The following is a 15,464-nucleotide window of genomic DNA, read 5'->3' as shown; positions in this document are numbered from 1 at the left end:
AAAGCTGTGAATTGAAGATGCTTTTAATAATTTGACCAAAGTCAGTACAAAACAGAAGACATTTTTCTACATCTGGAATATTTGTTGTGAAACAAGGATCAAGAATATTGGATAGGGCAATTAATGCTTTGTGTGTTTTAAAATTTTATTTCAAGAGTTATAACTTAAATATTGTATAATTATCTTTCAGAATTAAAAAAATTGACATTTATTTTGTGTTAGTGTTCCCTTCTTTTAGTATTCTCTATGATGAAATTCTATATCAGGTAGAAATAATTTTTATATGTCTTCAAAATATATAATCTTGCCAAAATAATGTTGATTCATAATAAATAAGCAACCATGTGTTTATTATTCTCTTTTTTATTTTTATTTCTGTAATTTTAATTTATTTATTTTATTTTTAAATTTTTTGCTGTGTTGGGTGTTCGTTGCTGCACGCTGGCTTTCTCTAGCTGCGGCGAGCAGGGGCTACTCTTGTGGTGCGCAGGCTTCTCATTGCGGTGGCTTCTCTTGTTTCAGAGCACGGGCTCTAGGCACGCGGGCTTCAGTAGTTGCAGCATGCGGGCTCAGTAGTTGTGACTTACGGGCTCTAGAGCGCAGGCTCAGTAGTTATGGCACGCGGGCTTAGTTGCTCCATGGCATGTGGAATCTTCCCGGACCAGGGCTCGAACCCATGCCCCCTGCATTGGCAGGCGGGTTCTGAACCACTACACCACCAGGGAAGCCCCTATTATTCTCTTTTTTAAATAAAAAACTTTGAAACTTTTAGTATACTCATATCACAGAAAAACAATTCACTCTTTGTTACATCATTCATTATTATTTGAAATATGTAAAATTTTAGGAAGAATACAGAGTAATTTATAATTTAGGGAATTCTGAGAATTCAATTTCTCATTCCTGAATCCTGATATTAATATGTTGGGTATTTGAAAACACTGCTTGTTTCAGATCCACTCTGAATAACTGAGGTATCATTGAAGATTATGCATTTTTGTGTTAGGTACTGTTATAGACTCTCCTACATTATTTAAATTGCATAACAGTGCTATGAGAAAGTATTAATGTTTCTGATCTACAAAAGGAGAAACTGAGGCTAACAGACTTGCTCAGTCTTTCTACAGCTAATTAAGAATGGAGATGTACTTTGAACCCAGATCTTTTCTGATGTCATGGTTTCAAGTTTGTATTCTTCCCACTGATCAGATGTCTCCCTATTTATAAAACAAATTATTCACTTAAAATGTAGTAGGAATATATGTGTTAATTAAGCTATTACGTGAAAAAAGAATTTTTCAAAGTAAATGCAAAAGAAAAAGAGAATGGATTTGTACCTTTTGCTTTTTAAAATGATTTAAGATACTTTACATGTACATAGACATAAACATGAATACTTGCTGAATGATGTACTAGGAATGGCAATCGTTTAATAAAATGACAATTTAGTTTTGAGTTTTATGTATGGTTTTAAAGATCACAGTTGTATCTAATCTTCTTTTTAAACCTACCAATAGTCTTACTCTAGAATTGTGTTGTCCAAATCAGTAGCCACTAGACCCATGTAGCTTTTAAAATTTACATTATTTAAAGTGGAATAAAAGTAGCTACAGTTGGGTTCCTCAGTTGCACAAGCAATATTTTAAGTGATCATTTATCACATATGGCATTGTAGCTACTCTATTGTGCAGATATAAACCACTTCCATCATTACATGTAGTTCTGTTGTTACAGCACTGGTCTGGACCATCAAAAATTAATTTGTAGAGATCAGGGATTCAGTTCTTTGCTATTTCATGTAGATTATGTTGATTTGGGGATAGATTCTATCATGCCCTCTCTCTGTCCCCATCCCAAGTTTTTCCCCAACCCTAAAGTAGTAATGTTACAAACATTTTCTTTACATCAGAAATTTAAACTTGCTTGTTTTGAGAATTTATCATAATTTTGAAATAATTAGAAAAATATTTTAGTTTCACTAAACCAAGGTTAATAAATCATTCATCTAAGCACTTAAGTGTTATATTGAGTTTTTAATGAGGAATCTATTAACTATTGTGGCAGCATATTTTAAATTGTATTTTAACTTGGTAAATGTTCTCTGCTTTGCATTTTAAAATAAATGTCCTTTGGAATAAACATGACATTTAATGAATCTAAGTGGCTCTCAGTGGTCACTGAGAAGGAAAAGGTCCTCTTCCAAGTTTTGCAAAAGCATTTTTATTCTGTATATTAGCTATTTGTCATAACTATGACTGTCTTGTACTAAAGTTAAACTTTTTCTGATATTGGGCTGTAACTGCTAAAATGATACTTTACTAGTGATTACTTTTTAAATTAAACCCACATATTAAGCCATAAAGTGACTTGAGTGCATTGTAAATAAAATTCTATAATAATGAAGTGCTTTAATTACAGTCCCTAGTGTGAGCATAGAACGCAGTAAAATCTTTACTTAAGTTCTTATTATGTTCCGTTTTTTCCCTCTAAAGTTGTTTGAATTTAAGTAAAAAAGGGGGAGCTTCAGCTTTTAAAGTCATTTGAGCAAATTCCATGAGAGAGCATGGCTGTTCTCCCAGTTAAGTGAGTTTTCACTGCATTTTGCAGCAAGCTAATTGCTTCTGCTTATAAATAATCTAAAATCGATGCTGACAGCAGTTAATTGGCACAGAGATTTTATTTTGTAAAGCTCTTGGCTAATGACCTTCTTTAAATTAATAGCATTAAGTGCTAGGAGGAAATAAATCTGAGGAATTGCCTGTCATTTGCTTGTCATGTCTAATAACTTCCAATAATGATGGCTGATAGATTTTTGCACATTCCATTATTGAAGTTGGTGCATGTAATTATTCTCCTCATTATATGTAAACAATTAGCAATATTTGGTATTTCCTTGCAGTAAAGCTGTTAAATACAAGTAACATATTAGAGGTTAGAAGCCATTTTAAAATCTGGATTTTAATTATTTGAATGTGGAAGTCTTTCATGCTATCTGGATATATTATGTGCTGTTTATTTTAAGCCTTGTACTTGAATACTTTTTGAATAGGACTTATAAAAGTAAGTAGGGTATGTGTGTTTTAAAGTGTGACAACTTGTGGAAATTTTTGTTTGCAGCTTGAAGAAGTCATGGAAAAAGAAACTTATAAAACGGCTAAATTAATTCTTGAAAGGTTTGATCCGGACTCAAAGAAAGCAAAGGTAAGGCTGTAATATCACTACTATTTTATTATAAATCGCACATTGTAGTAGGTCACTGTAATAACATTATTGTATTTGACAGGAGTTGGAGCCGCCATCTGCTGGAGCAACTATAACTGCAAGACCTGGACAAGGTAAATAACTTTGTAGAAACTGCTGCTGCTGTTGGAAAGATCCATATTTACCCAAAGAGTTCAAAAGTGTGATAGAGGTGTGAAAAACTTATGTAGGATGCTTTTATGTTAATTTGTTTTTGGTAATTTGGGATATGACTTAAAATAGATGGCAATAAGTTTATTTCATTTTGATTTTATAGAAATATGTTGATGAGTAAAGTTGTTATTATCTGTTGAGATTAAATATATAATTAGTTTTAATCTTTTGAAATTTAAGTGATTTCACCAGTATTTTGTAAGGTTTTTTCCCCCCTTTAAATAAGAGTCTCCTGGAATATCTGCTATTATGAAAATTCTTATATTTTTATGATTTATTTTTTGAGAAATCTAATGAAGATTTTTGTCAAACTTGAGTTCCTTCTAAAGTAACACTTTTAGTTAGGAAGAGAAAAAAATAATTTAGAAATGAGAAAAAAAAATTGAATTACTGCTATATAATAACATTAACTCTTTCTTTTTGAGGTTATATTGCCAGATTACTAGTGAAACCATTACTATTATGTTATTATTTTAAGTGATTACATAAAGTATTCCCAAGACTGGCACGTGAAAAGATATTTTTGAGTTTGCATTGGCTTCCTTTTTTGTTCTCTTCTCTAGAGTATAATAAAATAACAGGCATACCTCAGATATTGCAGGTTTGGTTCCAGACCACCCCAATAAAGTGAATATCGCAATAAAGTGAGTCACACACACTTTTTGGTTTCCCAGTGTGTATTAAAGTTATGTTTACACTATACAGTAGTCTATTAAGTGTGTAATAGCGTTCTGTCTAAAAAAATGTACATACCTTAATTAAAAAATACTTTATTGCTAAAAAATGCTAACCATCATCTGACAATGCAGGTTGCCGTAAACCTTCAATTTGTAAAATTCATGTTGTGAAAAAACTCAGTATTCACAAAGTACAATAAAATGAAGCACAATAAAACGAGGTATGCCTGTAGTTTGTAAGGCTTTTGTTGCTATATGGAATATACTATTACAAAAATTTAACTTCTACTCTTATAAATCATCAGAATTGGAGCCTGGTTTATAAAGTTAGGGTGACATTTAGAGCTTCGAGAAGTCAGTTCTTTTATAAATATCCACAAAGACCATGGGTACTAAATAAGCCATAATAGTTTTAGGTATTCTGATTGGCGGAGGTATGTGGGAAGAATCCCACTGTTTCCCATCTTTTTTTTTTTTTTCTTTTTTGTTCCCATATCTCTTCCCTCTTGCATCTCCCTCCCTCCCACCCTCCCTATCCCACCCCTCTAGGTGGTCACAAAGCACCGAGCTGATCTCCCTGTGCTATGCGGCTGCTTCCCACTAGCTATCTATTTTACATTTGGTAGTGTATATATGTCCATGACACTCTCTCACCCTGTCACATCTCACCCCTCCCCCTCCCCATATCCTCAAGTCCATTCTCTAGTAGGTCTGTGTCTTTATTCCCGTCTTGCTACTAGGTTCTTCATGACCTTTTTTTTTTCCCCCTTAGATTCCATATATATGTGTTAGCATACTGTATTTGTTTTTCTCTTTCTGACTTACTTCACTCTGTATGACAGACTCTAACTCCATCCACCTCATTACAAATACCTCCATTTCATTTCTTTTTATGGCTGAGTAATATTCCATTGTATATATGTGCCACATCTTCTTTATCCATTCATCCGATGATGGACATTTAGGTTGCTTCCATGTCCTGGCTATTGTAAACAGAGCTGCAATGAACATTTTGGTACATGACTCTTTCTGAATTATGGTTTTCTCAGGGTATATGCCCAGTAGTGGGATTGCTGGGTCATATGGTAGTTCTATTTTTAGTTTTTTAAGGAACCTCCATACTGTTCTCCATAGTGGCTGTATCAATTTACATTCCCACCAACAGTGCAAGAGTGTTCCCTTTTCTCCACACCCTCTCCAGCATTTATTGTTTGTAGATTTTTTGATGATGGCCATTCTGACCGGTGTGAGATGATACCTCATTGTAGTTTTGATTTGCATTTCTCAATGATTAATGATGTTGAGCATTCTTTCATGTGTCTGTTGGCAATCTGTATATCTTCTTTGGAGAAATGTCTATTTAGGTCTTCTGCCCATTTTTGGATTGGGTTGTTTGTTTTTGTTTTTTTGTTATTGAGCTGCATGAGCTGCTTGTAAATCTTGGAGATGAATCCTTTGTCAGTTGCTTCATTTGCAAATATTTTCTCCCATTCTGAGGGTTGTCTTTTATAAGTAGGATTCTGGTTTATAGAAATATTAGCCTGCTCTTTTGATAAATGTAAAATTCTATCAAAAGTTATGTAAAAGTTTAAATATGATTAAAATAAATTAGTCGTAGAGAATTCCCTGGAGGTCCAGTGATTAGGACTCTGCCCTTGCAACTGCAGGGGGTGCATGTTCAACCCCTGGTCGGAGAAGTAAGATCCCACAAGCCACGCTCTGCTGCCGAAAAAAAGAAAATTAGTCATAGATACTTGCAATGTAACACCTACTTTCATAATCAGTTTAAATTTTTCTATAATTTGTACTTCTTACTAGTAATTATAAAATTTTTTTGGCCTGCAGGCCAGGTTTCTATACTTTTTACTTGCATGACTGGTAGTAACTTTTCAAAAGTGCTTCTTGAATAACCTTAGTGAATATATTTTTAAAATGTGATATTTTGCAGAAAGCTGTTGCTGTTACTTTAACAAAAATCTGTTTTCTCTCTTATTAAAAAAGAACAGATGTATGATGCCCTTTATTGACATTCTTAAGCATTTATTAATATTAGGCAACATTAGTTCCTTTAAGAATCTAAACTTACCTTTCCTTAGAAACTTTTGAAGCCCCAATTTTTTTCTTTTGCTGTCATATTGTAACTATAGAAAAACCATTTCTGGTCTCTCTACTTTGGATTCCTGCAGCACTGCTTTTGGATATTCTTTTAGGGAGAATTAACATTTAGCTATAATATGAATGAATCATTCACTTCAAAGAATGTATTAAATAACTCTTATGTGTAGACATCATGGGGAATAAAGAGATGAATGTAATATGGTTTTTGACCTTAAGAAGCTTATAACCTATTTTTTTTTAATATTTCTTCTGGGGTACACTATTCTAGTATTTCTAACTTTTCTGGGTCTGTAGATATTAATTGCTATTTGGAATTTTTTTCCCTATTTAAAAAAGATTCTAAACTGTATCTCAACTTTATTCTAGTTTTTGAGAATTATAATTTAGTTCCTTGTTTAATTTGATCTTGTTATTATAGGTGACTTCGTCATACATTTTATTTATGTTTAAGTTCTGAGTTTCTGTGAGTTTAAAATTTTTATTTCTTTGCTTTGAACCATTGTTAGTCCATCAGTCCCTCCCTCCCTTCCTTCCTTCCTTCCTTCCTTCCTCACTCCCTTTCTCCCCAACACCTTCTTCTCTCCCTCCCCCTTTCTTTCCTTTTTGTTTCTTTCACCTATTTCTGAACTTAAATAATAGAAAAGGGAAAAAATACTAAAGGATGTATGTATGTACATATGTGGCTCTCCAAACTGAATCTAATTGTGGTGTCCTTATTTTACTAGCTCTCTTGCATGTTTTCTGAACCAGAACTTGGGTTCATGTGTAGTAGATAGCTTTCTTTTATTTTTTATTACTTAGGTGTTAATGATATATATTACACTAAGAATGATTATAAAATTTGAGAATAGTATTCTTTGATTTGCTTAGGTGTAGCACTAAAAGGAGTATAATATTTACTGAACATAATACTAACCTGACTGCCAGCCTCTCACGGCCCCACCCCCCCGCCATTTTTTTATCTCTTGTGTTTTTCTTTATTTTTTAAAAAAATAATTGAAGTATAGTTGACATACAATATTGATTTCAGGTGTACAACATAGTGATTCAACATTTACATGCATTACAAAATGATCTCCACAATAAGTATAGTAACCATTTGTCACCATACAAAGTTATTATAATATTATTGACTATATTCCCCATGCTGTACACTATATTATATCCCCTTAACTTATTTATTATGTCACTGGAAGTTTGTATCTTTTAATCCACTTCATCTATTTCATCCATTCTCCAATCCCCTCCCCTCTGGCAGCTACCAGTTTGTTCTCTGTATCTGTGAGTCTGTTTCTGTTTTGTTTTGTTTGTTCCTTTGTTTTGGTTTTTAGATTCCACATATAAGTGGTTTTTGTCTTTCTTTGCCTGACTTATTTCACTTAGCAAAATACCCCCTAGGTCCATCCATGTTGTTGCATATGGCAAGATTTCATTCTGTTTTATGGCTGAGTAATATTCCATTGTATACATAAATACATACCACATCTTCTTTACCTATCTATGGGTGGACATTTGCTATTGTAAATAATGCTGAAATGAACACAGGGGTGCATATATCTTTTCAAATTAGTATTTTTGTTTTCTTCAGATAGAAACCCAGGAATGGAATTGCTAGATCTTCTGGTAGTTCTATTTTTATTATTTGAGCCAGCTCCATACTCTTTTCCATTGTGGTCGCACCAATTTACATTCCCACCAACAATGTATGAGGGTTCCTTTTTTCCTCCTTGCCAACACTTATTTGTTGTCTTTTTGGTAATGGCCATTCTGACAGGTGTGAGGTGATATCTCATTGTGATTTTGATTTGCATTTCCCTGATAGTTAGTGATATTGAGCATCTTTTCATGTGTCTGTTGGTCGTCTGTGTGTCTTCTTTGGAAAAATGTCTATTCAAGTCCTCTGCCTATTGTTTAATCAGATTGCTTGGTTTTTTTGATATTGAGTTGTGTATGTTCTTTGGATATTTTGGATATTAACCCCTTATTCGATATATCATTTACAAATATCTTTTCCCACTCAGTTGGTTGCCTTTGTGTTTTGTTGTTTGTTTCCTTCTCTGTGCAAAAGCTTTTTAGTTTGATTAGTCCCATTTGTTTATTCTTGCTTTTGTTTCTTTTGCCTGAGGAGATAGAACCAAAAAGACATTGCTAAGACTGATATCAAGGGTTTATTGCCTATGTTTTCTTCTAGGGGTTTTATAGTTTCAGGTTTTGCACTTAAGTCTTTAATCCATTTTGAGTTTACTTTTGTATATGGTATTTGATACTTTTGCATGTAGCTGTCCAGTTTTCCCAACACTATTTATTAAAGAGACTGTCTTTCTCCACTTTGTATTTTTGCCTCCTTTGTCATAGATTAATTGACTATAAGCATGGGCTTATTTCTGGGCTCTGTTCTGTTCCATTGATCAATGGGACTGTTTTTGTGCTAGTACAATATTATTCTGATTACTATAGCTTTGTAGTATAGTTTGAACTCTGGGAGCACAGTAACTCTGGCTTTGTTCTTCTTTGGCTATTTGGAGTCTTTTGTGGTTCCTACCAGTTTTAGGATTATTTGTTCTAGTTCTGTGAAAAATGCCCTTGGTATTTTGATAGGGATTGCACTGAATTTGTAGATTGCTTCGGATAGTGTGGACATTTTAACAGTATTAATTCTTTCAACCCATGATCATGGTATATATTTCCATTTATTTGTGTCATTATCAATTTCTTTCATCGGTGTCTTATAGTTTTCAGAGTATAGGTCTTTCACCTTCTTGGTTAAATTTATTCCTAGCTATTTTATTCTTTTTGATGCACTTATAAATGGGATTGTTTTCTCTTTTTTTCCCTTTCTGCTAGTTCATTATTAGTGAATAGAAATGAAACAGATTTCTGTATATTAACTTTCTGTATATTAACCTTCACCTACCCTGAATTCATTAATGAGTTCTAAAAGTTTTTGGGTGATGTCTAAATTAGGGTTTTGTATATACAATATCATGTTATCTGCAAATAGTGACAGTGACTTCTTCCTTTCCAATTTGGATGCTTTTTTTTTTTTTTTTTTTTTAATAGAGCAAGTCAGTAGAGCAACTGCTCCTAATCTCTTTATTTTTATGTATTATTATTTTTTTGAACTTTATTTTATTTTTTTATACAGCAGGTTCTTATTAGTCATCAATTTTATACACATCAGTGTATACATGTCAATCCCAATCTCCCAATTCATCACACCACCCCCACCCCCTCCCAGCCACTTTCCCCCCTTGGTGTCCATATGTTTGTTCTCTGCAACTGTGTCTCAATTTCTGCCCTGCAAACCGGTTCATCTGTACCATTTTTCTAGGTTCCACATATATGCATTAATATACGATATTTGTTTTTCTCTTTCTGACTTACTTCACTCTGTATGACAGTCTCTGGATCCATCCATGTCTCTACAAATGACCCAATTTCGTTCCTTTTTATGGCTGAGTAATATTCCATTGTATATATGTACCACATCTTCTTTATCCATTCATCTGTCGATGGGCATTTAGGTTGCTTCCATGTCCTGGCTGTTATAAATAGTGCTGCAATGAACATTGGGGTGCATGTGTCTTTTTGAATTATGGTTTTCTCTGGGTATATGCCCAGTAGTGGGATTGCTGGGTCATATGGTAATTCTATTTTTAGTTTTTGAAGGAACCTCCATACTGTTCTCCATAGTGGCTGTATCAATTTACATTCCCACCAACAATGCAAGAGGGTTCCCTTTTCTCCACACCCTCTCTAGCATTTATTGTTTGTAGATTTTCTGATGATGCCCATTCTAACTGGTGTGAGGTGATACCTCATTGTAGTTTTGATTTGCATTTCTCTAATAATTAGTGATGTTGAGCAGCTTTTCATGTGCTTCGTGGCCATCTGTATGTCTTCTTTGGAGAAATGTCTATTTAGGTCTTCTGCCCATTTTTGGATTGGGTTGTTTGTTTTTTTAATATTGAGCTGCATGAGCTGTTTATATATTTTGGAGATTAATCCTTTGTCTGTTGATTTGTTTTCAAATATTTTCTCCCATTCTGAGGGTTGTCTTTTCGTCTTGTTTGTAGCGTCCTTTGCTGTGTAAAAACTTTTAAGTTTCATTAGGTCCCATTTGTTTATTTTTGTTTTTATTTCCATTACTCTAGGAGGTGGATCAGAAAAGATCTTGCTGTGATTTATGTCAAAGAGTGTTCTTCCTATGTTTTTCTCTAAGAGTTTTATACTGTCCGGTCTTACATTTAGGTCTCTAATCCATTTTGAGTTTATTTTTGTGTATGGTGTTAGGGAGTGTTCTAATTTCATTCTTTTACATGTAGCTGTCCAGTTTTCCCAGCACCACTTATTGAAGAGACTGTCTTTTCTCCATTGTATATTCTTGCCTCCTTTATCAAAAATAAGGTGACCATATGTGCATGGGCTTATCTCTGGGCTTTCTATCCTGTTCCATTGGTCTATATTTCTGTTTTTGTGCCAGTACCATATTGTCTTGATAACTGTAGCTTTGTAGTATAGTCTGAAGTCCGGGAGCCTGATTCCTCCAGCTCCATTTTTTTCCCTCAAGACTGCTTTGGCTATTCGGGGTCTTTTGTTTCTCCATACAAATTTTAAGATTTTTTGTTCTAGTTCTGTAAAAAATGCTACTGGTAATTTGATAGGGATTGCATTCAATCTGTAGATTGCATTGGGTAGTACAGTCATTTTTACAGTATTGATTCTTCCAATCCAAGAACATGTATATCTCTCCATCTGTTTGTTTCATCTTTAATTTCTTTCATCAGTGTCTTATAGTTTTCTGCATACAGGTCTTTGTCTCCGTAGGTAGATTTATTCCTAGGTATTTTATTCTTTTTGTTGCAGTGGCAAATGGGAGTGTTTCCTTAATTTCCCTTTCAGATTTTTCATCATTAGTGTATAGGAATGCAAGAGATTTCTGTGTATTAATTTTGTATCCTGCAACTTTACCAAATTCATTGATTAGCTCAACTAGTTTTCTGGTGGCATCTTTAGGATTCTCTAGGTATAGTATCATGTCATCTGCAAAGTGTGACAGTTTTACTTCTTCTTTTCCAATTTGTTTTCCTTTTATTTATTTTTCTTCTCTGACTGCCATGGCTAGGACTTCCAAAACTATGTTGAATAATAGTGGTGAGAGTGGACATTCTTGTCTTGTTCCTGATCTTAGAGGAAATACTTTCAGTTTTTCACCATTGAGAATGATGTTTGCTGTGGGTTTGTCATATATGACCTTTATTATGTTGAGGTAAGTTCCCTCTATGCCCACTTTCTGGAGAGTTTTATCATAAATGGGTGTTGAATTTTGTCAAAAGCTTTTTCTGCATCTATTGAGATGATCATATGGTTTTTCTTCTTCAGTTTGTTAATATGGTGTATCACATTGATTGATTTGCATATACTGAAGAATCCTTGCATCCCTGGGATAAATCCCACTGGATCGTGGTGTATGATCCTTTTAATGTGTTGTTGGATTCTGTTTGCTAGTATTTTGTTGAGGATTTTTGCATCTATATTCATCAGTGATATTGGTCTGTAATTTTCTTTTTTTGTAGTGTCTTTGTCTGGTTTTGGTATCAGGGTGATGGTGGCCTCATAGAATGAGTTTGGGAGTGTTCCTTCCTCTGCAAATTTTTGGAAGAGTTTGAGAAGAATGGGTGTTAGCTCTTCTCTAAATGTTTGATAGAATTCACCTGTGAAGCCATCTGGTCCTGGACTTTTGTTTGTTGGAAGATTTTAAATCACTGTTTCAATTTCAGTGCTTGTGATTGGTCTGTTCATATTTTCTATTTCCTCCTGGTTCAGTCTTGGAAGGTTATACCTTTCTAAGAATTTGTCTATTTCTTCCAGGTTGTCCATTTTATTGGCATAGAGTTGCTTGTAGTAGTCTCTTAGGATGCTTTGTATTTCTGCGGTGTCTGTTGTAACTTCTTTTTCATTTCTAATTTTTTTGATTTGAGTCTTCTCTTTTTCTTGATGAGTCTGGCTAATGGTTTATCAATTTTGTTTATCTTCTCAAAGAACCAGCTTTTAGTTTTATTGATATTTACTATTGTTTTCTTTGTTTCTATTTCATTTATTTCTGCTTTGATCTTTATGATTTCTTTCCTTCTACTAAGTTTGGGTTTTGTTTGTTCTTCTTTCTCTGGTTCTTTTAGGTGTAAGGTTAGATTGTTTATTTGAAATATTTGTTGTTTCTTGAGGTAGGATTGTATTGCTATAAACTTCCCTGTTAGAACTGCTTTTGCTGCATCCCATTGGTTTTGGATCATCGTGTTTCCATTGTCATTTGTCTCTAGGTATTTTTTGATTTCTTTAGTGATCTCTTGGTTATTTAGTAACGTATTGTTTAGCCTCCATGTGTTTGTGTTTTTTACGTTTTTTTCCCTGTAATTGATTTCCAATCTCATAGCATTGTGGTCAGAAAAGATGCTTAATATGATTTCAGTTTTCTTAAATTTACTGAGGCTTGGTTTGTGACCCAAGATGTGATCTATCCTGGAGAATGTTCCATGCGTACTCGAGAAGAAAGTGTAATCTGCTGTTTTGAGATGGAATGTCCTATAAATATCAATTAAATCTATCTGGTCTGTTGTGTCATTTAAAGCTTGTGTTTCCTTAGTAATTTTCTGTTTGGATGATCTCTCCATTGATGTAAGTGAGGTGTTAAAGTCCCCCACTATTATTGTGTTACTTTCGATTTCCTCTTTTAGAGCTGTTAGCAGTTGCCTTATGTATTGAGGTGCTCCTATGTTGTGTGCATATATATTTATAATTGTTATATTTTCTTCTTGGATTGATCCCTTGATCATTATGTAGTGTCCTTCCTTGTCTCTTGTAACATTTTTTATTTTAAAGTCTATTTTATCTGATATGAGTATCGCTACTCCAGCTTTCTTTTGATTTCCATTTGCATGGAATGTCTTTTTCCATCCCCTCACTTTCAGTCTGTATGTGTCCCTAGGTCTGAAGTGGGTCTCTTGTAGACAGCATATATGTGGGTCTTGTTTTTGTATCCATTCAGCAAGCCTGTGTCTTTTGGTTGGAGCATTAATCCATTCACATTTAAGGTAATTATTGATGTGTATGTTCCTATTACCATTTTCTTAATTGTTTTGGGTTTGGTTTTGTAGGTCCTTTTCTTCTCTTGTGTTTCCCACTTAGAGAAGTTCCTTTAGCATTTATTGTAGAGCTGGTTTGGTGGTGCTGAATTCTCTTAGCTTTTGGTGTCTGTAAAGCTTTTGATTTCTCCATCGAATCTGAATGAGATCCTTGCAGGGTAGAGTAATCTGGTTGTAGGTTCTTCCCTTTCAGCACTTTAAATATGTCATGCCACTCCCTTCTGGCTTGTAGAGTTTCTGCTGGAAATCAGCTGTTAACCTTATGGGAGTTCCCTTGTATGTTATTTGTCGCTTTTCCCTTGTTGCTTTCAATAATTTTTCTTTGTCTTTAGTTTTTGCCAATTTGATTACTATGTGTCTTGGCATGTGTCTCCTTGGGTTTATCCTGTATGGGACTCACTGCGCTTCCTGGACTTGGGTGGCTGTTTCCTTTCCCATGTTAGGGAAGTTTACGACCATAATCTCTTCAAATATTTTCTCACGTCCTTTCTCTCTTCTCCTTCTGAGACCCCTATAATGCGAATGTTGTTGTGTTTAATGTTGTCCCAGAGGTCTCTTAGGCTGTCTTCATTTCTTTTCATTCTTTTTTCTTTATTCTGTTCCACAGCAGTGAATTCTGCCATTCTGTCTTCCAGGTCATTTATCCGTTCTTTTGCCTCAGTTATTCTGCTATTGATTCCTTCTAGTGTATTTTTCATTTCAGTTATTGTATTGTTCATCTCTGTTTCTTTGTTCTTTAATTCTTCTAGGTCTTTGTTAAACATTTCTTTCATCTTCTGAGTCTTTGCCTCCATTCTTTTTCCGAGGTCCTGGATCATCTTCACTATCATTATTCTGAATTCTTTTTCTGGATGGTTGCCTATCTCCACTTCATTTAGTTGTTTTTCTGGGGTTTTATCTCGTTCCTTCATCTGGTACATAGCCCTCTGCCTTTTCATCTTGTCTATCTTTCTGTGAATGTGGTTTTTGTTCCACAGGCTGCAAGATTGTACTTCTTCTTGCTTCTGCCGTCTGTCCTCTCCTAATCTCTTTATTTTTAAACCAGGACTTTTCCAGTCTATAACACCCTGCTAGTGTTGGAAGGTCTTCTGCAGAGGCGGGAGGTGGCTGTGCCTTACCATGAGGACAAGGACACTGGCAGTAGCCTGGATGCTTTTTATTTCTTTTTCTTGTCTGCTTGCTGTGGCTAGGACTTCCAATGCATGTTGAATAAACATGATGAGAGTGGGCATTTTTGTCTTATTCCTGATCTTAGAGGCAAAGCTTTCAGCTTTCTCTGTTGAGTCTTAGCTCTGGGTTTGTCATATATGGAATTTATTATGTTGAGGTATGTTTCCACTATACCCACTTTGTTGAGAGTTTTTATCATAAGTGGATGTTGGATTTTGTCAAATGCTTTTTCTACATGTATTGAGATAATCAGGATTTTTATCTTTTGTCTTGTTAGCGTGGTGTGTCAGATTAATTGATTTGTGGATATTGAACCATCCTTGCATCCTTGGTTTAAATCCCACTTGATCATGGTTTATGATCCTTCTAATATATTGTTCAATTTGGTTGCTAGTATTCTTTTTTTGATTAATTATTTTTTGACTGCATTGGGTCTTTGTTGCTGCATGCAGGCTTTCTCTAGTTGCGTTAAGTGGGGGCTACTCTTCGTTGTGGTGCATGGGCTTTCATTACAGTGGCCTCTCTTGTTGCAGAGCACAGGCTCTAGGTGCGTGGGCTTCAGTAGTTGTGGTGCATGGGCCAGTAGTTGTGGCTCACGGGCTCTGGAGTGCAGGCTCAGTAGTTGTGGCGCACGGGCTTAGTTGCTCCGCGGCATGTGGGACCTTCCTGGACCAGGGATTGAACCTGTGTCCCCTGCATTGGCAGGCGGATTCTTAACCACTGCACCACCAGGGAAGTCCTGGTCTTGGTTTTTTGATCCATTCAGCCATCCATTGTCTTTTGATAAGAGCACTTTGTCCATTTACATTTAAAGTAATTATTGATAGGTATGTACTTATTGCCATTCTGTTTATGGTTTTCTGGTTGTTTTTGTAGTTCTTCTTTGTTTCTTTCTTCTTCTCTTCCTTTCTTCCCTTGTGATTTGATGAATATCTTTAATGTT

The 15,464-nt window shown here is 34.7% G+C and overlaps 1 protein-coding gene across 2 annotated transcripts in view; it reads left to right on the top strand.

The window, feature by feature from the left end:
* Positions 1-15,464, top strand: part of LNPK (lunapark, ER junction formation factor) — an 84,132-nt gene that overhangs the window by 32,192 nt on the left and 36,476 nt on the right. For both annotated transcript variants that reach the window (XM_059928138.1, XM_059928139.1), the window contains exons 7-8: positions 3,118-3,201; positions 3,284-3,335. In XM_059928138.1, the coding sequence (XP_059784121.1) occupies positions 3,118-3,201; positions 3,284-3,335 (136 nt within the window). The remainder of the gene's footprint in view (positions 1-3,117; positions 3,202-3,283; positions 3,336-15,464) is intronic.

The sequence above is a fragment of the Balaenoptera ricei genome, chromosome 7, assembly GCF_028023285.1.
Source record: "Balaenoptera ricei isolate mBalRic1 chromosome 7, mBalRic1.hap2, whole genome shotgun sequence".
In the NCBI taxonomy this organism is placed as follows: domain Eukaryota; kingdom Metazoa; phylum Chordata; class Mammalia; order Artiodactyla; family Balaenopteridae; genus Balaenoptera; species Balaenoptera ricei.
This window is presented reverse-complemented; position numbering and strand designations above follow the sequence as displayed.